Source organism: Mastacembelus armatus, chromosome 18, assembly GCF_900324485.2.
Source record: "Mastacembelus armatus chromosome 18, fMasArm1.2, whole genome shotgun sequence".
NCBI classification, from domain to species: Eukaryota; Metazoa; Chordata; class Actinopteri; order Synbranchiformes; family Mastacembelidae; genus Mastacembelus; species Mastacembelus armatus.
Window position 1 is genome coordinate 6873816 of NC_046650.1, and position 25618 is coordinate 6899433.

General features: G+C 40.9%; 1 protein-coding gene across 4 annotated transcripts in view; it reads left to right on the forward strand.

The window, feature by feature from the left end:
• slc8a4b (solute carrier family 8 member 4b) overlaps window positions 1–19239 on the forward strand; it is an 88797-nt gene extending 69558 nt beyond the window's left edge. For 2 of the 4 annotated variants that reach the window (XM_026315896.1, XM_026315886.1), the window contains exons 12-17: window positions 4652–4758; window positions 6350–6474; window positions 7042–7077; window positions 7735–7834; window positions 8191–8463; window positions 11956–18713. In XM_026315896.1, coding sequence (XP_026171681.1) covers window positions 4652–4758; window positions 6350–6474; window positions 7042–7077; window positions 7735–7834; window positions 8191–8463; window positions 11956–12335 — 1021 coding nt within the window. In that variant the 3' untranslated portion in view covers window positions 12336–18713. Of the gene's footprint in view, window positions 1–4651; window positions 4759–6349; window positions 6475–7041; window positions 7078–7734; window positions 7835–8190; window positions 8464–11955; window positions 18714–18738; window positions 18824–19202 lie in introns of those variants that run through there. The other 2 variants (XR_003296204.1, XM_026315906.1) reach the window with 2 other exon arrangements.
• Window positions 19240–25618: the final 6379 nt, after the last annotated feature.

A 25618-nucleotide genomic window follows, 5' to 3' on the forward strand; every position in this document is an offset into this window, starting at 1 on the left:
TCGTTTTTCTTTCTGGTCCCTCTTGAAAACTGTTAAGTGCAGTTCTCATGAGATCAGCAGAGGCAGAAGGAGTTGTGGGGGGTATGCAACGTTCTTAATTAGGACACATACAGCAGCAAGAGGAAAGGAGTGTTTTTTACTTTCTGGCTCTAAGTATAAACACATCAAAAGAATATATACTTCAAAATACACCAGAAATAACACATATTTGCAGACTACGTCCTCCATTGTAACTCCAGTGGGAAGTCGGATGTCATACTTACTTTTGCAGCAATACACAACACCCATTGATTTGCATGTGAACATGAATTGAAGAGGGGGAGGAGACGATCGAGAGAGAAATAAAAGCATAGTTTTTTGTGTGTGGACTTTCATGCAGCTGTGCAGATTGTGCACTACATGCATGCATGTGCGTACTGTATAGTATGAGAACTGCATGTGTCAGCTCCTATCTGCTCTACTCTACGTTTATCCCAGTGGGAGAAGTCATAGTAGTGCGTACATGCTTTCTCAATCTAGCCCAGCCTTCATGTGGGCGACAAGATCAAACCCTGTCAGCCCATTTTATTGCTGAGATCGGTGCCTCTTTCTTCCCTCCTTGCTCTGTTTTCCTCTTCATTCTTCTAATTTCCCTTCTACATCTCCTTCTCTTTTGCTCTACCCTGCCTTCTTTTTTTTATCCTGCTTTTTTCCTAGATGTCATGCCATTTTTCTCTCCCGTCCACCTGCTGTATCTCATGTTCTAGCCATCGCTTTTCATGTCACCCTTCTGTCAGTCTCTTCTATCATTTGTTGTCTAATGTTGGACATTTCTTGCTGTCATTTGTGCTCTTCCTCTCGTCTCCTCTATTCCCAGCACATAACAGTACAGTAGCTCCTCTGGATTATCGTGATGGTGCTTAATCCAGCACAAATTAACGCAGATAGAAAGGCATTACCAGATCCACTGCATCTTCCTGTCTCCATTGTCTCCATGCCAGCCATACAGCACACGTTCCATACTGTAGCTCCCATAGGTGCTTCAGATTCTGACGCCCTTCCTCCCCTCCATCGTCTGTCATCTGTCAGTCTTCCAGCCTTGTTCATCTCTTTCCTGGATGCCCTCAGAGAGTCTGCTTCAGGCAGTAAGCCTGAAGATTGGGCTGTCAGAGGCCTCTCAAATCCCATTCATGGCTTTGAGTTCTGATAGCCATTACAGGGGAGGACTGAAGCTGGATTTGTGCCTCTTCATCAAGTCGTGGCGGTTCCACCACACAGCAGATGCCTGTCATGTGAGAACTGGATTATAGTTCAGTGTGAGTTTCACATATTAATTGTCCCAGTGCCGTTGCATCACCAGACCAGTGTGTCATACATCATGACATCATGCTGCGCATTCAAAATTGCAAAACCTTTCTGCTTGGCAGTGGCTTTGCTAGCAAGATCACAAATTCCACATTTAGTTTAGTATAAAAATATGTTAATACAGAGCCAGAAAGAAATAACAGACCAACTCTTATCACTTAATCCGTCTTTGAGTTGTAATCAAATTACCATAAGTCTGTTTTTTGAGCTGGTGGTCAGCTGAAGGTCTGATCTTTGCAAAAAAAGAGTCAAGGAAAGTGGACTGCCAGTTTTGCTTAAGGAAAAGTCTGTCCTTGTGGACAGAATTGTTGTTCTAAAACATTTTTATGATCTCGATTTTCCTGTGTCGCAGCATTTCTCTCCCAACTCTGTGTGTGTGTGTGTGTGTGTGTGTGTGCACGTGTGTGTGCAAGAGAGATTTAGAGCTTCAGCTAGAAGCAGAAACGGTATAACTGGAGTGTGTATATAAATCAACCTCACTCAAGAAAATGAGTTGTTTGCTGCTGTTTCTCTCTCTCTGTCTCTCTCTCTCTCTCTCTCTTGCTCTCTCTCTGTCTCTCTCTCTCTCTTGCTCTCTCTCTGTCTCTCTCTCTCTCTCTCTCTCTCTCTCTCTCTCACAGAAATATACAGACACACATGCTCAGGGCACTTTAAAATATGGCATGCAGTCTTTCATTGCCTGCAAACATGTGCACACACACACTCACATAAACACAGAGTGGTTGTAAATCAAAAGTCACACTAGAGCCAGAAGAAAATGGAAGGAGATGGAGACAGATATAAAGAGAGGTTTTGTCCATTAAGTAATGCAATGAGGTCATGACTAATCAAATTAAATTGTCAATCAATCATTCACTTCCATATATTCCACAGCAGTGAAATAAAATGCACTGATTAAACTGATTTACACTCCACTTGATTCTGTTTGGGGCTTTTCAATCAGAAATAGCTTTTGTTGACTAGTTTTACACTTTTTTTGCTTTCACATTTTTCAGCCTATTTCTGGCAGTGTGAGTTCTGCCTTCACTGAACGTGAGGTGTGTATGTGTGTCTGTGTTTTGCGTCAGTGTGTTGATGGACTGAGGCTACAGTCTGACAGAGGAAATTTCTGGGGAGCAGGTGTCAAAAAGTAACAAGGTAGAAGGTACATAGATTGTTTTAGCATTTTGGGGATTTGAATCAGAAAAGCTAAAAAAAAAATCAATAAATAAAGCTACAGACCTCTCATAACAAGAGTTCTAACAGCCCTTGAAATTTTATTTACAACTACAGCTGAATACATGGAGCTCACAACAACAGAGACCCCTGTATCTCAGAGACCACTGCCTTGTGGGAACGTCTGCTCAGCCGACTAGAACTAATGCTGCTAACATGCTCGCTGAGGTCCAGGACCAGCATGGACTCTTATTTACTGGAGTTTGGTTTTGTGTTCCAGGAATTTCCATTTACATTTACCCAATGAAAAATTCGTAACCAGTAATTTTTTAAACAAAAGAAGGTCAAAGTATGGTTTACAAAAAACTCTACTCTAACCACCCATACTCTGTCATTAACACAGCTCTGTGGAACCGGTATCGGCCTGTGAGATCCCGAGATTGAGATGGAGAGGAGAGCACAGATGGGAATAGAGAAATACCATCTGTGTGCATGTGTGTGTGCATGTGTAAATTAGCTCCATTAATGCATGCATGTGTTTATGATCCCCCAAGCGATTAGTTAGAACATGTTTTCATGCATACAGTGTGAACATGGAGCTGAACGGGCTAAGATGTGGGTTTGAAGGTTCAGGTTAGGAAAAGGGGCTAAGGAATGCAATATGTCAGTGTCCTCACATCTATAGAAAGACAAAATAGTGCATGTGTTGTCCCCCCGAGTGAACTCTGCATGTATTGAGTCATAACCTTTCAAATCTCAGTGGAGTCAGTGCATTACTCATTCTCCTCCTTCAGCCTCTTTCTGTTTCCTGTTTCCTTCTCTCTCTGGTCCTTTTCCTCTGTTTCCTTCTCTCACACACTGTGCTCCTCTCAGCTTCCCTCAGCGGTAACATAAACTTGATGGCATTCAAGACTCAGTGGAAGAACAGTAGAAGTGCTTTCCCTAGGCTTTAATCCAGTTGGTTGTGCATAATGATTGCTGTTTACATCGGAGGGGATTAAGACATTATCTGTTTTCATTCTTGTATGTCACATCTGACTAAATATATACATTTTGTTGCCAGCATTGTTGAGAGTTGGCCCAATGTAACGTTGGAAGTAGCTAATCCAGCCAGTTTTATGCACTGTGGCTGTGACAGCTCACCAGTGAATACAATCCACTTCCACACCACCTCCTCCTTCACCCCCTCACATCCCTCCATCCTCCCAGGTACTCCCCCACCCGCACCTCTCCCTCCTGATTCCCTCGGCTGAACCGAAGCCTATTTGCGGCATCACAGTCAACATGGCTGACAGTGAAGCGAATGATGACACATCCAGGTGGAAATGAACAGGCTCTCTTCCTCTCTGCCTGTCAGATACAGACGGATTGTTTTGATGAAGATTATATATTCTGAGTGAAACAGACTAGAAAGAAGCCGAACTGATGAGAAACACCGTGACTATAGAATATAAAAACATTTGTCCACACCTGTTATACAACTTGCATAAAGCGAAGACACCGTTAGTCCTCACACACTTTCTTGCCACTATTTGCAAATTTGCCATCTCATTTTATTTCTTATTCTACTAAGGCACAGCTCATATTGTGCACCCGCATTTCTGTTTTTTGTTTGTGGCACGTGTCCCCTTAAAACACTGCACTGCATTTTGGTGCCCTCCCCTGAGTCCTCTTAATTGAAAATGTCTCAGTGGTGACTGTGCTGCACATTGCATTGCATCACTCTCTGCTGCAGGAAAAAAAAAAAAGTATCAGGGCCTGGGGTGGGTGGGGTGAGTGAGTGAGCCGCCTCAAATAATGTCCCACTGAGCAACGGCAACATGGACAGCAGCCTTCATTTTTTCCTTCATCAGACTCTTCTAGAGCAAGCAGAGAACTGCTAATTTCATCATATTCATTTTTAACATTATCCTATTTGCTGCTAACTGGTTGCTAAGACCGTTGTGATTGTATGACAATTGTGTTCGAGCAGCAGAAGTGACCTCTTGTCTGATTCCAGCCACGCAGGGTGAGACTTCCTGTTTTAATAGCCTGCTGGAAACACTTTTATCGTGAACACATGGTCTTATTATTAGAGAACTATAAAACTTAAAAGGTTAATTATCTGCACTTCACTGGCTGAGTCTCATCTTCTTTCTTCTCTTTATAACAGGAAGATCATCGAGGTGAAGATTATTGATGATGAGGAGTATGAGAAGAACAAAACCTTCACCGTTGAGCTGGGAGAGCCTCTTCTGTTGGAGATTGGACAGAAGCATGGTGAGTCTTTAAGTGTGTGGGTGTGTGGGTGTGTGGGAGGGAGAGAGAGAGAGAGAGTTCTGAGAGAATATCATGAATTCAAGAGAGAGAGCAAGAACAGGAAGAAAGTGACAGACAGAAAGGAGTGTTTGTTTAAGCACCACCAGAGTCTCCCTCTTCCTCACAGGAATGAGACCTGCATTGATTGTCTAGAGCCTCCAATTTAAACTCAGACTAAGTCGGGAAACATTTCACTTTGAAGCAGTAAACACACAGCTTGGGTTTAAAAAAACACTGGGCTCAAGCTGAGAGGTTTCTGAAATAACATTGTACTTGTCATGTGGGATCTGACAGATACAATAACAGGAATAACAGCATATCTGTCAGTATTTAGTCCACTTTATTACCTTATACTGTTCTTAAATTAATCAAAACATGTATCCAATGCTGGTTGGTTAGCCCATTGGACCCCATGACATTTTGTAGTTTTTGTATTCACATTCAATGCAACTTGAAATCATGAATTTTGGGATGTGACATTCATCCTTTCTGATCCAATTTTCAATGAGTTACTTTGGAAAACCTCTCACATTCCCATTAACCCCAGCTCCACTTTATGGAGCCCCTCCTTACTAGTGTCCCAACCAACCTGTACACATTGTTTGTAACAGGGACGTGATTCCTCATCAGGGCCCCTCTTTGGAACAGCAGTATTTGTGTTTGATAAGGGCACATCACCCGGTCTACACAGAGACTGTTCCTGGTTTAGTGAGGGTCTTTGCTTTACAGCCTGGGGCATGTTTCATTACACAGGATTATAATTGGTTTCATAGCACAGTCACAGAGCAAGTGGACTGACATTTACACACACACACTGCAGCAGTGCAACAGTTCTTCAATTACAGCAGGTCTACAATGATAACGGCTGCCTCAATTAATGACCATCACTATGTGTCAAAATGAAAGTGGATATAATCAGTGATTGTTACCCTGGCAGGCTATTTCCACATTCAATTACCACCAAAAGGTGCAAGTGTGAATTAGTAATTTGTTGCACAATGCTCTGTATTTCCTAAAATACTAAGGACGTGACCTCAGTATGCTCAGTGGCAGCTAATACTGTGATTGTGTTTTAACCATATTTATTTTGTATATGTAAGAAAATTGGCAGTGGAAAAGTGTTTAACACGGTTTTCTAACAGCAAGAAGGTTCCTGGTCTGAAACCCATCAGGGGCCTTTCTGTGTGGAGTCTGCATGTTCTCCCTGTGCTTGCGTGGGTTTTCTCCAGGTACTCTGGTTTCCTCCCACAGTCCAAAAACATGTATGTCAGGTTGATTGGTGACTCTAAATTGCCCATAGGAGTGAGTGTGAGTGTGTGAGGTTGTTTGTCTCTATGTGGCCCTGTGATGGACTGGTGACCTGTCCAGGGTGGACCCCTGCCTTTCACCCAGAGAGAGCTGGGATAGGCTCCAGCAGATCCCTGTGACCCTGGTTAGGAATAAGTGGGTATAGATAATGGATGGATGTAAGAAAATTGGAGTTCCTGTCATTGGTGCTGTATAACCTCTGCACTGATGGCCTGCTCACCCATTCCTCTCTGTCGTCTCTCAGGGGACTCCAATGAGAACAAGCCGCTGGTGGGAGCAGAGGAGGAAGAGGTGGCCAAGATGGGCTGCCCCAGTCTGGGTGAACACACACAGCTAGAGGTGGTCATAGAAGAGTCCTATGAGTTCAAGGTAAGTGTGCACGTTTGTGCACATACTGCATCACGTGCTTGTAGCCCCATTCTGTATATAAAGGATATAAAGTCAGTGTTATTTAAAGTGACTGATTTTGTTAGCACGTTCAGTAATGGTCTTTGTGATGAGATGCATGTCGTTTTGATGGACGTCATGCAAAGTGTGAGTTGTGATCTTGTTTCAGTACAGAATGAGACTTAAAGGGAAGAAGGTTGGTGGCAAAACAAAACATTCATCCAACAAATTAGAAACTCTATCGGCTGAGTCATTGAATATAATATCGCATATTGGGAGGAATGCATTTCAAATTTGATCAGTGGGTTATTTAGCCATGTATCATTACAGCTTTGCTTTGTGCAGCACAAGAGGTACAGCAAGACATAATAAAGCTGGGGTGTCTGTCCTCATGTTCAGCTTTCATTAGTTAACATCATGTCATCATGTTTCTCTGCTAATATCCCCGAGTTTGTCGACAATCTGACTTTGTTATTGTCTGCAGTTTTCATTTGCTCATTCCTCTGTTTGTGTCATTTTGTGTGTGTGTGTGTGCGTGTGTGTGTGCAGGGAGCAGTAAATATGCTCATTAGGAGGGCTGAAAAGGTTATCTTTCTCACTCTTTAGTTTGACTCTGCATGCAGTGCTAGTTCTTCTATCTGCCACTGTACAATACTGAAATACTGTAATGGTGTTTGGGTCCTATGTTGTGCTCCAATCTTTTAATCACTGAGAGTAATTTGTGATTTCTCTTATTGAGCATGCTCATACACTACTTTTTAGATATTTTTTTATGTTGTCTTTTTTTTTTATTAGATTGTAAACCATGCAAGATTTTCTCCTCACTAAGCCTCGACAGCTCAGTTATGATAATGACTGCTGGTGCGATGTTCTACAGCTGCATCAACAGCTTTTATGAGTCCCCTTCCTCACTGCTTTAAACACAAAACTCAGGCTGCCTGACGGCTTTTCCTACTTTTTACGGGGACCGCAAGTAGAACATGGCATCACAGCCAATTTCACAACATTGCAGTGATTCGCACATCCTGTCCCTCAAATTCTCAGTGTTATGAAATACTTTTTAAATCATGTCTTGGGAGCTAATCAAAAGGATTAAAATCTGCATTTTCCTCTTTCTGTGTACCTCCTAGTGTGTTAACAACTTGAAGGTTGTGTCTTTCCTGTTCTGCCCTGTCTGTGTGCACTTGCATGTTTGCTTTTGTGTGTGTGTGTGTGCGTGTATTTGTGTGATTATGTGTGTAGAGTACAGTGGATAAGTTGATCAAGAAGACAAACCTGGCCCTAGTGGTGGGAAGCAGCAGCTGGAGAGAGCAGTTTGTCAATGCTGTTACTGTCAGTGCAGGTAACTCACTCTCACACACACACACACACACACAGGACATAAGGCGCCATTTGGGTTTATGAAGAGCCGCTTTGGTCGACATCATTCCTGCGACTGCATTTTCATTTTGAACTGTGCATTTATTCTAGTTCCCAGGCTTTTATGCCTTTTTTCATGGCCTTCATTGCTGTCACTGAGCCTACTAAGTTAAATTAAGGATGAGATCAACTTTATTAAGCCCCAAAGCAAAATTTAGAAAAAAGTGAAATGATTATATATTAATTTATGTCTCTCTCTCTTTGACTTGTCTCCTCGCCTGTCTCGTCCTTTCTGATCTTTTTGCTGTCTTCATCATTTTCACCATCTACCCTCCCCAGGAGACGACGATGAGGAGGAGAGCGGCGAAGAGCGGCTGCCGTCCTGCTTCGACTACATCATGCACTTCCTCACAGTTTTCTGGAAAGTTCTCTTTGCCTTTGTCCCGCCCACGGAGTACTGGAACGGCTGGGCCTGTTTCATTGTCTCCATATCTCTTATTGGCGTCCTGACGGCAGTCACCGGAGATCTGGCTTCACACTTCGGCTGCACGATAGGACTGAAGGATTCGGTGACGGCCGTCGTGTTTGTGGCGCTGGGAACATCAGTGCCAGGTGAGTGATTATTTTCCATGTGTCTTCCTCCCTCACACTACAGATGCCAACACCAAAGTCAGACTGAAATTAAAAGTCATATCTGGGTGGCAGCAGGCTAAAAATACAAAGAGAGGGACCTGCCACAAACTCAGCCCCTTCCTGTCTAGATTGTAAGAATGTGGGAATCTGTGCTAATGTCAGCGAGCTCATCTGACTATGTTCACCTGTCCAGGCAGGGTCTAGTTAACTTAGTTTGCCAGCTTCCACTTCTAAAGAGGAAACAAACAAACAGAACTTACATGGTAAGACTAACAATATTTTCAGGCTACAAGAATCTGATGTGATGCCATCACCACATGTTTCAAGAATGGCTGCAGCCCCGTAGTTTTTCTTTATTTACACAGAAAGCCTTTAAACAGCAGTTAACAGGAAATAAGAGGCATATTTTCTCCCAATTTCAGATGTGACAGGAAAGTTAATAAACAAATGAAAGGAGGAGGACTGCTCTGTTCTTCTCCATCCTACAGCAGCCGCCCTCACTAAGCAGATTGGAAATCAAAATTGAATTATAAAACTCCAGCTTCATCACAGCTTTCAGCCCAAGCATGTCTCCACCCGGAGGGGACGCACCATCCCAGGGCTTTAATTCAATTCCCTCCCTCATTCCTCTCGTCAGTCGTTTTATTGTTGCCCCTCTGTGTGATTTATAGAAATAGCTCCTTTGCTACTCTTCCAGGCAGTAACTTTGATGGCTTGCAGCGAGGTCTCTGGAAAGACGCGTTCGAATTGATTCTATCAGCCACCAAACAATGTTGTGTGTTGGAGCTGGAAGCTGTAAAAGCGGATTTGATGGCCATTATCACAGTGTGTAATGTCACAGGACATGTTGGCTTTTCCTGCTTTTCTTTTTCCCCCTTTCCTGATCTGAATCTCTGTTATTTTGTTTTATCACTCTCTCTCCGACCTTTTTCATATTCCACCTCACTTCTCTGTTACACTTGCTGCAGTGCCTCACCCTGGTCATTTAATATTCTCACTTGGTGCTACTTTGCTCCACTCTCTCTTTTCCTCTTATAGGATGTTGTGTTTTAACTACTGCATCATTCATCACTGTGACCCGTGTGTACTGCAGTACTAAGGTGTCAGTCTGTGTCAGTCTGTGTCAGTCTGTGTCAGTCTGTGTCAGTCTGTGTCAGTCTGTGTCTGTCTGTGTCTGTCTGTGTCTGTCTGTGTCTGTCTGTGTCTGTCTGTGTCTGTCTGTGTCTGTCTGTGTCTGTCTGTGTCTGTCTGTGTCTGTCTGTGTCTGTCTGTGTGTTTGCTCTCCTGAGGTGATAGAAGTCAGACAGGTCATTATACTTTCCACTAGGAGTGTGTGTGTGCTCCTTTGTGTGATTGGGATCTCCTTAAAACCTATAGACATTCATTTCCTCTTATTTTCCAGTCTCTGACATGGGCCCAAACCCTCAGCCCTCCTCCAGATTTCTAAAAGCATTGCTGCATTATTCCATCGGAGATACACAGAAGGATTTTCAGGCCAATTTACACCAGATCTGCCGATTCAGGCAATTAGAGGCAAACATTGATCGGAAGCTTTGTTTTCAGGCTGTTTAAGAGGATTATAGAGCTGATTTGCAACCATCTGAGCCATTTAAATAGCATCAGTGTTGTTTCCTATCTTTGGCGGTGGTGAAGTCTTGCACAGATCACAGATTCCTCCCTAAAATACTGACATTATTTAAAAAATATCTTGTTCTCAAATGCTGGTACAGTACAGTACATTCTTTTTAAGAACTTTTTGATTGGTTTCATAAGGACACGGTTTCACAATTTTAGTTTCATTTAGTCATGCAAACCATTTCATTTGTTCAAATTTTATGTCTGTGAGTAAAGGTCAGTAAAATGAAGGCACAGACAGTAGCCTGACAGTCAGACTAACGACTGGTATAGGGCAGTATTAATACATATTACTTAGTAATTGCAGTAATTTGATCAAGTTATTCAGTATTCTGTAGTATAATGGATGACCATTTGTAATTTAGAAACTGACCAATCCAAGTAATTCTTTTTTAATATGACATTTTGGGGGTTGCCTTGCTTGTTGACTTACAAGGACTGGGTTTTGAGAGAAAGCAATAATAACAACAAAGATAACAATAAACCCTTACACCCTAATTACATACAATTAAGTGTTAAAATATTGTGTAATAATTCGTTATGTGATGAACCCTTTAAATTTGTAATTTATGAACATTGATTTTTTTTTGTTTGTTTGTTTTTAATTTGGGTCTGATCCTCCACCACGTTTTTTAACTAACCTAGAATGTGTACTGTAAGTGTGGGGAGGTAGTAACATGCAGTTTCATGAGTCAGATTCAAACCCACAATCTTGTGTCAACACAAACATTTCATTTCTCTGTGTGGTCTATCGCCAACAGGATTACAATTCATTCCCCCTCCCCCCAAAAATGAATTTTTCATGTTGGGATATGAATTTCAACTAATATGACTGACGTTCAAATGAGAATTGAGACTCATCTCACCAAGCCGTCTAAAAATAGCAATAAGCTAAGGCAGGCGTGCAGCAACTGGCAGCTGTTTCCTTGGTGTTCGCTGCCAACCCAGTTGTACAGTCATTGTGCTTCTCATCCAGTGCCTCCTCAAACGTTCAACATCAAAACGCTCCACTCCTGTACACATGCTGCACAGCATTTTACAGCATTTGTTACATCTGATATACAGATTACAGGAGGGACCATGAGTCTTCCTGGAAATAATCTGAGTTAGATTTTTGTGTTTCATTGACAGAATATGGTTAAAAAATGACATCAGTCAAATGGCTGTAAACTTTTAACCAACTATGGACCATGCAAACCTGACCTCACCACCTCAATTGTAAAGATCAGGAAGTGCAAAGCTCATAATGTCTTTTATATCTGTCTCACCTCAGAGCCAAACATTTGAAATCATTAGTTAAAATCCTTGTTCTCTTTGCTCTGATATATCTTGTTTTGCCTTGTGTCAATCCAACTGTGTTTTCCTGAACCTCTACAACAAAGGTGGCAGAGGTGCACAGTTGAGATTAAACTGAACTTGTATGTATGAAATGTGATAAAATAGAGCAACTATGATGTTTGTTCATTCATTTTTGTTCCAAGTAGACTTTTAAGCTGTTAATCCTCTGGTTGCTTCTGTTTTTCTTTACAGGTTATATGTATGTGCTTCCTGCCACAGTGTGTGTGGTTATGAGAATAATGTGTGGGTGATCTCATACTGTATGTTTTCTCAGTGGACTGGAATCTTTTGTTCTGAGTTTGGGAATACATTGACGTTTCCTGCCTTGTTTTCTTAAATTGCTTTTGTTTGAAGTCCTTGCTTCTCATCCAGTTTCTCCTCTAATGATTTAAAGTTAGTGTCTATGCAAATGAGGTCAAAAAAAGTTTTTAAAAAATGATATAAATGTAATGAAGCCTTAATATTATTCCTTTAATGTTTCTTTCCTGTCCCATTCAGACACATTTGCCAGCAAGGTCGCTGCCATCCAGGACCAGTATGCCGACGCGTCCATCGGCAACGTCACAGGCTCCAACGCTGTCAATGTCTTCCTGGGCATTGGTGTGGCGTGGACCATTGCCGCCATCGCCTGGAGATCCAAAGGCGAACCATTCAAGGTGGATCCGGGAAGCTTGGCCTTCTCCGTTACCCTGTTCACCATCATGGCTGTGCTGTGTGTGATCACACTGCTGTACCGGAGGCGGGCGACAGTGGCTGGCGGCGAGCTGGGTGGGCCACGGACTTGCAAGTTGCTAACGTCACTGCTGTTTGTCTCAATGTGGCTGATATACATCCTGCTGGCTTCACTGGAGGCCTACTGCCATATACCAGGGTTTTAATTGGAGAGGAGAGGGGAAGGGAGAGAGACCCACAGTTAATGTGAAGAGAGAGAGGGACCAGGGATGAGGACAGATGGTTCAATATGGGCCGTTTCTGAAATTTTTTAAGGAATCAGCATATTTTAAATTTCTTTTTTTTAAGTGCAAAATACAGACTTTTTTTGTTAAATACATTTTTCCTGATTAAAAAGTATAAACGTTCATAAAACTCTCCAGTGATGTCCAAACTAACTATTTGTTTTAGGATTAGTAGCTCTTTTGAGGCATGGAAATCCAACCATCTATCCAGTGATGAAGAAACTCTGATACATACAGCCTCCAGATTAAGTACTTAACTACAAAAACTGCACTGCAGGCTTTAAAGAGCTGATATTGTTCCTCCACACTGCCAGAAAAGCAGGAGAGAAGACGACACAGACAGCAAGGACAGCTGTAAGCCAATCAGCTGGGCTCTGAGGGGTAAAATGAAGGTGAGGAGGAAGGACTAAAGTGAGAGATGAAAAGGGGAGAGGACGCTGGATAAAACAGAACTAGAGGATAAACAAAGTCTATATATAATATAATATTGATGATGAAATTAGAGAAAAGAAAACAAGAAAAGAAGAGTGATGGATGGACAGAAACACTCTCCCCCCCACCTCCCCCACTCACTTGCTGTGTCTGTACCTGTATCTTGTCATCGTGGGAACAGTGGATCCTCCCATTATACCTGTTGAACTCAATGTAATACTGATCAGTGATTTATGACTTTTACCCCTCTGTGTACACACACACACACACACACACACACATACACACATACACACAAACTGTGGGGCCCTCAGGTGATTCTACAACAGAGGGCCACTCATCAACTTGTGGGAAAGATGAAAACTGACCAAACTGATTCTTTTACTTCAATAATTCTCTTCGTGAATACACTGTGCAATATATTCTTTCCACCCAGCAACACACACATACTGTACGCTCCCTTTCCTACAAACACTCTACGGACTGGACACACTCTCCTCCGTCCCTCCCTCGTACCTCTAACTCCTATCGCCCCCGTAGGAATTGTTGTGATTATGAGATGCTGTAGTCACCACCAACCAATCCTGTTTTTAATTGAGCCAATCCCAAGCCCCTCTCCTTCTAATGCCAATTTTTTTAAAAAACTTTTCAATGGCGTCACGTGTTGATGTTGTTACCGTGCAATTGTAAAAAATAATAATAATAAAAAGACATATACTGTATATACAGTATGATTAGACAAAAACTAAGAAGAAAATTGTCACCGAAACGGGGTGTGACTTTGGAAGACAAGACAATGGATCAGCACCTGGAAGAAATCTCTAAATGCAGGATGGAGACACAAGTGGTGGCAACAATACAAAGCCTGGAGAACCGACGAGCAAGCAGTCCGCCTATCAGCTGTTGCATTGAGGAAGCATTGTGCACTACACATCCTGAGGTACACTGTTTACAGTCTAACGTTTCATTAAACTACGGGCCAACATGAACAGCTGCAGCCAAGTGGGAAATGAGAAATGATATAACACCAAGAGACGTCAATGAACAATACACAAGAAGGACCAATCAGAATGAAGGATCTGACTGGCTGAAGATGATGTGGATGAAGGTGGTGTTGATCAAAATGACCACACCCAGTGTTGTTTCTACGTATTCGTGATAATATAAGAAAACTTCATTGTTGTGTGTGCAAAAACACTGTTTATTTTCTGTGGAGTCCCTCTTTTTGTAATGAAATCCCTGGAGGAAGTCGAGAACAATCCAGACCCTTCTCTTTCTCTGAAGCCAAGTTCAAGATGACATTTTTAAGGAAATCCATCACGAGAGAAAAACCTCTGTAAGGTGGTGGACATAAAGCCAGACATGGCTCACAGACAGAGAGAAGAGTGGAACAATATAGGGAAATGTACGGCAGCTCTGAAATATCACCACTGTTCTGCAGCAGTTGTTACGCTGGGAAATTTCTTTGTACTGAAAAAATGAAAATGAGCCTCTGTTATCCAAAGATGTGTACCGGTCCCAGAAACTGTCAGTTTGTAGTTTAAAAAAAAAAAAAAAAAAAAAACCTGACAAATTTAAGTTCATAAAAGTATTCACACTAAACTACATGTGATAAATCAGTAATTTTTTTGGGGGTATGAGTCTGTATTTAGTTTTAGTGAAGAATTTGTGGATTCAGGCATGGTGTGTGTAAAAAGTACGGAGGATATTGAAATAGCTAAATATTATGCTGCATATCAACTGTTTTATCATTCTTTGTCTGAGAAGGTGTAGAAGCCCAGATTTATATTATGTTTGTGTTAATATTCCTGCTTTGCCCAGGGCTTGGACTGAAGCTGGACAGAAGGGATAACATATGGCTTGTCAGTGCAGATTACCATTAAATGCAGTCCCTTTGTTAACAACAGCGCAGGAGGAAAAATTCTGCAGGTACCGAGTGGTTTTCCTCCAAACTACTGATTGTAAACTTGAAGGAAAAGCCTCCTGTGAGAAAGTGATAATTTAGTTTTTTGTTATACCACTTTTCATGAAGAGCAAAACTGAAAACAACAATTTACCTGCCCACAATCCGCCTGGTTCTACATGGACAAATTACCCCGCTACTTTCCGCCCAATGTAAATGCAGACTTTACCAAACCAGCTCAGTCGTGGCCAGACTAGACAGGCACGAGCTCGTCCGATGCAGCCTGGCCAAGGTCAGTGCTTGTACAAATAAGAGATAAGTGGGCCGTCTAGAGCAGAGAGGCATTGATCCGTGGGGGTACAAAAGCCTCTGTGCATTACCCCGTTTCCTCAAATCTGACGTTTTAAATGCCACACCAATTCCCTTCACTTTCTGACGGCTATAAAGGAAAGGAGAATGTGACATATTCCACAAATGTACTGGAGAAAATCAGTGAATAAGCAGCAGTGAAAGCTTCTGTGATTTCTTCCAGCCAGCCACAGCCCAGATTCACTGATGAAGAGTTTGGCCCCGTGCCATGATGCTCTGTCTCAAAAGAATATTTCACCGCTACAAATATTTAACATTGCTGTCTAGAAATTAGACACAATGGCAGACCCAGAGTTTCCACCTCACAGAGGAGCTGGCCTGAGATTTAGTGCCTCTGTCAGGAATAGTTCAGCTTCTTAAACGTTTTCAGCGCCATGGCCACGATTTTAAAAATTAGAAATTTTGATACAAATTGCTGCAGTTGGATATAAACGCCGCTGCTGACCACGATCCTACTGTAAATAGTCCAAATCAGCAGCAGACCTACAGCAGTTTTTCTTTTCTGTTGTTAAATTTTTACTCTCCCCTGACTCTCCAGCTCCTTACAAACTACAGAGGTCGTGACCTCAGTTTCCTCACTGTGCCCTAATGCCTTGGATGCTGACATGATGTTTTAATCCATCTCGTCTAGCTGAAACAGTCTGACTAACCACCCAGATCCCTTCATCGTCTCTGTTTCTTTAGTCATCTGTGTTTCACACAGTATCTTTAAACGCAGGAGTGAGGCCGCTGTAACAGAGGTCATCAGCCGGTTGCCAGTTTTGACATGACTCGTACGTTGGCATGGCTCCTGGCCCACTGAGACACCAGGACACTTGCCGGGCCAAACTCTTTTTCTCAATGACTCAATGAAGCTTCCGTAAGAGTTGCCAGTTTGAGAGTGAGTGGGCAGGATAATAGTGCTGCTGACGCCACAGGAACACAAGAATCCTGGGCCTGATTTAGAAATGTAGGCATTTTAAGGGTTGATAAGCCTTGATGGAGGATGTGTGTGAGCGTGTGTGTATCTTTCTGTGTGCGCGCATGCTTTCTGGGTGAAGAAATGCAGCCATATTTTTAGTCTCCTGCCTGTTGCTTAGCGACCATCTATCTGCAAGCCGTTGTCTTCTTGACTGTTGCTGGCGTGTGTGTGTGTCATTCGTTTTTGATGTTTCTCACTTTGTCTGCTTGCCCTTCTTCTAGTGTGACAATACAGTTTCTCATTCATTTCTTCTCACTGCAGGTGAATTTCAACATATGTTGCTCATCATGAACAGCAACGTGTGTGTCTTTACTTTGTCCACCTTGTGCCTGCCCTTTTTTTTTTTTTTTTTTGCATGTTTGTCTATTGTGTGCACGTCTACATGAGCATTTGTGCCTTTGTGTGTGTGTGTCGGCTGGTGTTGTAATCTCCTTATAAGGGCCTGCCCTGTGTGTCCATGGCCGAGTCTCATATGCTAGATTAATGAATTAGAATGCCAACCTGACCCCCAGTGAAAATGCCTGGAAATTGGATTCTCTCCTTTGTGTGTGTGTCTGTGTGTGTGTGTGTGTGTGTGTGTGTGTGTACCTGTTGAATAAGATTAGATATGTAATAGATCTGACTGGCAATCCAGAGTGGGAATAGATTTTGGCACTTGACTTGAAGGTGTGTGTGTGTAGTCTGTGAGTACCGCTCATACATTAGCCCCCATAACTCCTTGTTTCTGATTGACTGATGACTAGATGCAGACACACGTGTGTGCATGTGTTAATTTATCCACATGCAGACAGTCCTGAATATTGATAGAACAATCAAGTGAACTACACACATACTGAAATGCTGGCTGAGCCTGAGAGCATTGGTTGTTTGTGAACCTCTATAGCCTGAAAATGAATTGTGATAAAAAATAATCTGCAGTAATCTAACACTTCATATCAGTTAGAAAATAACTATAGTGGCTGCCTGAGTAAAGAAAACTGAACTGTACCATATTTTCTCCTTTGGTTGGTAGAATGATTTGCGGCATGTTACTAATTGAATCTTGAGTTTGAGATGGAAAGATTATTTGTAAAGATAGTTGTGTTCAAGTAAACGTGGAGGCTGGCAGCATTGTTTCTGCAAGTAGCTACTGTCATATTTACATCATGCTTTTTCTATAGGTCTATAAAAGGGGTGTTCTGAGCTTTCTGAATACAGAGCTTTGTGGCTCATGTCAGCTGGAGGTCAGAAATGTTCCATGTTAAATAAATAAATGAGACATTAGGAAATAAAAAATCAAATGACATGTAACAATTCAATTTAAAAAGTCAACTTCCTAAAAAGACCCTGCCTCTTTTGACAAGAGTTTCTCAAAGCTGCTGGTTTCTGACATATTTTCACCCACTCTGAAGCTCTGTTTCTAATTTTCTTTAACATTTTTCTCTGTTACATTGGACATGGGGCTCCTCTATGTAATGTGAGTGACAACAACCCACTCAAGAATCTGTTAGCTGATTGGCTGCTGCTCTAGTACGATTGAACAGATAGCCAATCACGTAGCAGATTCTGTCCTGCTTGACTTTTTTCTTAATGTCAGTGTGAAAGTGATGTAGTTAAGTAAAAACTGATTTTGAAAAAAAAAACAAACTTGAAATTATTGAAAAAAGTTCCACAATAAACTTTGTGAAAAGAAGCAGGATGAAATAAATATTATGAGCTAAATGTTTAGAACATATAGGATTTTTTCACAATTTCTCATAGCTATTTATGTTTGTAGGTATTAATATAGTTATTTATTTTATAATGCATTATTTACTTTTAAGAAGTGAAGACTTTAGTCTTGTCAATCATTTTGTATAGTAAAGGCTATAAATTACTTTACAAATGACACTTTCATGTGTGTTATCGCCCAGTGATGAGCACCTTCGGTGCTGTTACATGTTTTGATAAATGTTTGGATGTACATGTAGAGAATTTCCTTTCTGAGTACAAATAAGACTTGACTTAAATTCACTAATGTTTGCATTTCTGTCCTTTGGGCATATTTCTGATTTGAAAACATCTTTTGTTTGTGTGTGTGCGTTGTGCATGTGTGTCTGCTTTAAGTGTCCAGACCTGTGTTTATCAGCCACTATCTATTGATCGAAATGTTCAGTCTATTTTTTTCTCTTTTTCTCTCTCTACTATTAGCCACTCTGTCTCTTGACCATATAAATATGTATGTATTTTATCACTTAATAATATTTTTTTAAATATATCATACATCCCTATTCATGAGGTCACAAAGTGCATTTGATAAATATACAGTATATAGTATATATATAATAGTATATAATAGTTTCCATTAGTTTCATTATTGTTATATTATTATACTCTTCGCTGCATTTGTTCTCATTGTTTGTGATGCTTTTGTTTTAATAAAGAAAAGAACCCTCAGAGACTAGAACAACATCTTACCAACAAATTAGCGTGCGTGCGTGTGCGGATATGTGCATTTCTTCATATCATCCATGAGTGTATTGATGCATGACTCATACTGAATACGGTGATGATGATGATGGAAATGACGTAAAGCAGTAAAGAGTAACGTATTTTTAAAGCCTAAAATGACATGACCTGAAAAACGATATATAGATGTTTACAAAGACCAAACTTTAATTTTCTCTTTTTTTTTCTCTAAGGTAAAATAAATACTTGACTGGCAAATGCTCAGAAGTGTGTGTGTCACTTTTCTGCTGATGAAGATGACATCTGATTTCAATTAAGGTTGGGAGGATTTTTCTAAATTAAGGTGCTTTTAGCAATTAGCAAATGGACTTCAGTGTGTAATCTTTTTAACTGACATAAAATTAATTGAAATTCACTAATTGCCAATAAGCAAATTAGCCACATCACCAGTCAGATTTTCGTAAACCTTAAGGATGAGTCCACGTATTTCAAATGCATTAGTAGATGATCCACAGCCAGGTAGATGCAGGGGATTGAGCCCAGGGCTTACAATATGCTTGCCCTCAGGTCATGCTTGATGTCATGCTGCACAATAAATGTCATTTAGCCATTAATATTAGGCTTGATTTGATCAGCTACAATGTTGTAATTCATCTCCACTTAACATTCACAATGAGAATACATGTATTTTTCACAGGCGCTGCCAGTGTGAACACCTGAACAAACAAGATAATGAGCAGAGGCTGAACACAGAGCTGAAAGCACTTGGCCCAGTCTGAGTTTATGAATGATCTCTCCAGTGGGAGTACACCATGCTATATGAACCATGTTACACTGGGACACATTTTATGGCTGTCTAAACAGAGGAGATTAGTATGGATTTTCAAGCATTTTCTCTCTGGTGAAAGAAAAGGTCAAATTAGCATCCCAGCATGAGTCTTTAGCTGAATGACTCTCGTGGCAGAGGTTCTGACCTGACCAATCAAATGCTCACATGTCCCCCACTGTGTCATATCACTCTGTTAACAAGACACAGCAGTAAACTCTGTGTAACTCCTGATGATGGAGGTTTGAGCAAGTACAGAACATCATATGTGAAGGTACAAAGTGCCTGTTAGTCTTTAACAGTATGTGCTGATTAGCTGCTGTGTATTCACAACGATTTCCCTTCTTTAAAGTTGCAGTAATCAAGTTGATGACGAAAAGAAAAATGCTAAAATGAGAGTAAATATTGGACTTTTAGGTATAGCCTGTGATGGACTGGTGACCTGTCCAGGGTGTCCCCCTGTCTTTCACCCAAAGAGAGCTGGGATAGGCTCCAGCTGATCCCTGTGACCCTGGTTAGGAATAAGGGGGTATAGATGATGGATGGATGGATGGATTTTAGGCATAAGAACTTTATAACTTTATATGTCAGTGTTGTATTTACACTTGTTTTTCCCTTAAGTGCCTAAAAAAATCACTGCACTACATCTATGTTTTGATCTTACAGGATTTTAAAAATTCTGCAGTCTACAGAAGGCTAGCATATTGTCAATGTCCAAATACGATTTTGAAAACATAATAGGAATGACTGAGAGACAAACTCTAGACCTCATGTGTACGTAGAACATAGTGTTTAACTTTTTAAATAAACCGTCTACATACTCAGGAGTTGTTAACAGCACTGAATAGGCCTAGATGTATTTTTACAATTTCTACCTGTATCTTTTGTCATTCATATCTGCTATTTAAAGCCATAACTGAAAAAAAAAAAACAACTCTTAAGTGGTTCATATAAAATGCCATGATGCCACAGTATCATTAAGCTTCTGTGAAATACAGTACTTGCTGTCCTGGATGAGGTCAAACTGCACTCTCTCCTTTTTTGTGCATTTCTTTTTACATTAATTTCAGTAAACTGAAACGCCTCAGCCAATTATCTCATCAGTGTTCACCACTGTTTGTGTAACTGTTATCTAACCTGGCAACATGAGAAACACTATCATATTTATAGCATTGGCCAGAGGGGAGCAGTTGTTGGAGGTTTATACTCTCACGCATACAAACACACACACACACACACACACACACACACACACACCTGGGACCTGACCAGCACAGCCACTGTGTTGCTCGGTTGGCCAATAAACAGCTCCACTGTAAATCCCTGATTTGTTCTGTAGCACTTTGGGAATAGCAGATAAGGTATGGAGGTGACAGTGTGTGTTATATTCCAGGTGTGTGTGTTTGTGTTCATTGCATTTACAGATCGTCTTAATCACAGGGATAAAAGATCCAGACTTTGACTTAAAGGTTTGAAACAATCTGTGTTTCACATTTTTCCCTCCTTTCTCGTTCATCTCTGTCAGTTTCTGAACAACCAAGTGGCAGCTGTAATTCCCACAGCAACCCCGCGGTAACCACGGCAGCGAGACATCTCTCCATCCTCTGCTGGAGGAGAACGAGACAAAGAGTAAACATAACAGTCCTGAGGGAGAGAAAGAGGAGCGGAGGAGGAGGAACAAGAAGGAAGGTGCATACAGAAACAAAAAGAGACGGACAGGGGAAAAAAAGGAGAGCGTGTGAGGAGGTAGACAGAAAAAAAAAGCAGACAGAGAGGAAGGAGTGTGAATGTGACCAGAATCGGAGACAGACATGTTCAGAGACAAAGCAATAAACAAATCGAGACGTGAGAATGAAGTTACTGCTCACACAGATTCATCCTGTGGGATGAGGAAGAAGACAGGAAGTGGCATGCTACAGTGATCTCACCTCTCCTGGGTCTGAATGTTTGCCTTCATGCATAAACTGATTTTGACACTTCTTAGTTGGTTAATTGGCTCTGCAGTTTTTAACAAACAACTTCTTATTAGTATTCAACTAATCGTTGAAAGTGTTGTTGCTCATCAAAACAGGAAAGTTCTGCTTCCATTTGCAGACACGAAAGGAATCAGGGAGGGCAGCATTAAAAAAAACACATTTTGCAAAATAGCAGGAGAAAAAAATATTGTATATGAATGAATATAGAAGCTACTTGGACTGAGGATTTTCTCAGCATCACAAAAAACAATGCCTTTTTGAAGCAGAGACGTTTTTGCTAATAAGTGAAGTCCACTATGATAAACAAAGTCCTAGTAGACATGTCCAGGCTGTATCAAAAGTGAGATGAACCCACAATAATTTAAGAAATTCAGTTTTTGGAAATGTTAAAAGGCTAAAATATCCATTGTAAGCCCAAGAAATGTTGCCAGGAATTTACTTATTACTATTATCTATGTATTTATGCACTTTTTTCAAATCAAAAGCATAAACTTCATCTTCAGACAAGCTCAAAGAGATGGGGGTGGACCCCTCTTTATTTCCTGCATCACGGGTTACCTGGCTGGCAGGCCACAGTTTGTCAGACTGGAAAACTGCACAGGGGCCCCACAGGGAACTGTTTTGGCTCCATTCCTGTACACACTGTAACAGCAGACGTCACGTACAATTGTTGCCACACCCAGAAGTATTCTGATGATACTGCGATTGTTGGAAGTATCAGGAATAGACAGAAAGTACAGAGGCCTGATAAAATCCTTCTGTGACTGGAATCACAAAAACTGTCTCCTACTGAAAACCTCTAAAAGCCAGGAGGTGGTGGTGCATTTTTGAAGGTCTAAACGCCCTCTTATCCAGTCAACATCTGCGGTGCAGACATTAAAGTGGTATAAGCCTACAAATATCTAGGCGTGAACCTGGACAATAAGTTGGACTGGTCACTGAACATAGACAGAGACACCTTACGTCCTCAGATGTCCTCTGTCCTCTGAACAATACAAGTTTATCAAAAGGGGTTTCAAATTTTAAGAAGCGTTACTATTGACTGTCTTAGTGCCCTAAAGAGAGAGAGAAAAAGAGAGCAACTAAAGAATGAAAGAGGATGTCCAGTGCAGCTGGGAGAATTGGGAAGGGATAAAAAATACAGAGAGACTGAAGTTGGAGGATATAGGGGATAAAGACAGACGGCGAGAGGGCGGGATAAAGAGAAAGATGTAATCAGCGACAGAGAGCTGACTTTAGACAAACAGGAAGGATAAAGGAGTATGAGAGGAAATGGGACTGGCAGAGAGAAAGAGAGAGATGAGATGAAGGGACACTGTTGAATGGGTATATTGGATATCTGAAAAAGCAGATGTCGGTGTTTTGAAATAGAATAATGACTTTGTGAAAGCTTACTGAGATGTATTTGGAACGGATCTGAGCGGTGACTTGATAATTTGTTTATGAGGTTGTGGACATTTTGAAGTAACACAGGTGATAATCAGAATGCACCGAGAATACTGTGGATAATCTCCTGAACCAATTGCCTCCTCTGAAGCTGTGTTGTTTCACAGATTACTGAGGCTTTGCAGCAGGTAATAATGATCTGTGATGGATTATGTTCTCAAACTAACCTTTCCGACTATGCCCAGCAGTGGATGAGAGGAAACAAAAGAGGAAAAAAAAAACTCAAAAGAGTAGGAAGAGATGAAAGTGTGAGGATAAAGCTGCCGTCTGGTGTGTAAGCTGTCAGTTGGGCACTACAGCTGCTAATGGTGTCACTTCCTTTCATTGCTGAGTGTGTGTGTGTGTGTGTGTGTGTGTGTATACACACGAGGCATATCCACTGTCCCTTCTCCAGTGTGTGTGTCTGAGTGGGTCATCATCATATCGATTGCCCCCCCCCCCCCCCCCCCCCCCCCCCCCCCGCCAGGAGCTACATATCGACAAGTTGGAAACACAAACACATACATACTATACACAGACTCCCTGAAGCAGCTCCACAGTTCAGTGCTGCTGACACGTTGTGTGCTCTTTCACACATAAAACAGCTCATGTTAACGGGAAAAAGCTTGGAGCTGCTTTCTCAAGATGATACATCAGAGTATATATTTACACTTGTGTTATTTTAGGAGTAATGAGATACATTTGTGTTCCTTGAAGCACAGCAAAGCGATTCGCATTAATCTTAATCTGTTTGCTAAGTAACATGATCCAGTCTCTCCAGTCTGATGTGTTTTTTAATCAAGACCCCCTATTACTAAAGGCTCTTCCTGTTGTCTGTTATAATTATTTTTATTATATTAGTAATGTCCTCTGGGTGCTTTGACTTTTATCTTTTCTCTATAGATGTCAGCCTCACCTGCAGAGAAGTAATAATGAATTTCAATTCTGATTACTCCATTTGCATATTTTTCTTTCCCACTCACACGGACTGAGAGCACTGTTCACTTCAGCCAGTCAGAGCTTGTCACAACCTCTCAGCCATCTTCTTGTTGCTGTCAAACTCTGATCCTTTTTTCACTAGTGTGTGTGACACAACCCACCTCTTGTTCAGCTGCCTCCTGCTCCAGATCCTGTTCATCTCCAACTAAATAAATGCATTTATTCATAGCTCTGCTCTCACTGAACTGGAGCTGAGTCCAAACAAGTGGATTTTATATTCATGAAGTATGAAGGTTGTGATAACAGAGTATTATTAGTGCATCATATGCAGTATGGACAATGTATTATTTACAATATGTGCTTTGTGAATTTATGATGTAGCTTTTGCTCTGCTAAAGAACATTTTTCAGGAATTTATGTAAAAAATATATCTGAGTTTTAACTCAGCATCTGCTGCTTTTCCAGCTCATCTGTCAAATAATTTAGAAAACATGACAGATTATTGACACAGTTATGTTATGGCACAATTACAAGCGTCAACGTTGTGGACAGTGAGGTTTTCACTTCTGTGTTTCTTTCTGATCATTTTGTAAGGCTTGGCAGTGGACTACACAAAGTAGGTATATCAGTATTTGTACACTGTAATCTTAGAGCTGTCCTCCATTAGCTAACTTTACCTGTTTATCAACAATATGGTTTTTAGGGCGAAGCTATGAAGAAACTAATTTCCTTATTGAGTAGCAAGAAAAGAAGCAATGACGATACTTGACCATAGGAGGCAGAAATACACTACACTGCCCCTGGACCGCACCTACGAAGAAGAAGCTTAAGTCTGAGCATGCGCAGTGAGCTCAGATGGCGTGCACGCACTGGTAATTTGGCGCCGACAAGTTATAGAAAACTGGAAAAGACGAGGGGCCGCTTGGAGTTTTTACGATTTTGTGTAGTTTCATGTTGTCATTTTTAAAATAATGAGGTAAGTTGTCGAACAGACATTGATTATGTTTATGTTTTTGTTAATATTCCTGTGTTTATATTTATATTTGTGACTGTTTAGCCGATGTAAGATAGCTAAAGTTTGCTAAGGCTAGCTAAAGCTCGTTGACTTAGCCTAACATTTATTATTATTAAGATTTGTTAATGTTATTCTGGTAGAGGTAAAGACTGGCCTTTATCACCACCGCCTGACAACCTGTTACAGGTGTTTGAAAGTAAAGAGGAAACTCCTGAATTTGAAATGTTGTAGTTTGTTTGTTAGTCGTAGGTCGAAGTGAAGTAGGAAGGCTTGTACTGCGGGGTCTGCAGTCACATGGGTTGAAAATAAACGTGACCGTCATGTTTGTAAAGCGTGATTCATACACAGGTCAGATTGGTGGTATTTCAGAAAACATCATAGTGTGCATTGTTAGATTGAGGAACCTAGTATAATGATTTAAAACACTTTTCTTCTGAGTCTAAATTATTTTTCAACTTAAATTGACAAAAGTTTGATTTATTAAATATAATCTTTTTATATTTAATCTAAATGTTACATTTCATATATCTATTTTTTATATGTATTTGTTCTGTGCTGACACACTTATACTAAATTAATAGAGGAAATGCCTCCTGATATGAAATTATTCTTTTGACTGCAGACAGTAATATTTCTATAACTATATTTAGATCAAAAACAAGTTTTCCTGTGGTGCTTACCATGTGTTTTCTAAGCTACAACCTTTTGACTCTTTTAACTAAAGACTTTTTACCCTTTTCAGAAGTGCTCACGGCAGCTCCCTGACTGCTCCTCGCTTCATCAGCAGCTGTACGCTCAAGGTTAGATGCCACTAACTTCTATTCTGGAGAATATTACAGTGTAAAAATACATTTTATTATATTGTGTGAAAGCAAAACATTAAGAATATGGTTTTAGATACACTGTGAACATTGTGTGTGTTTGGCTTGTTT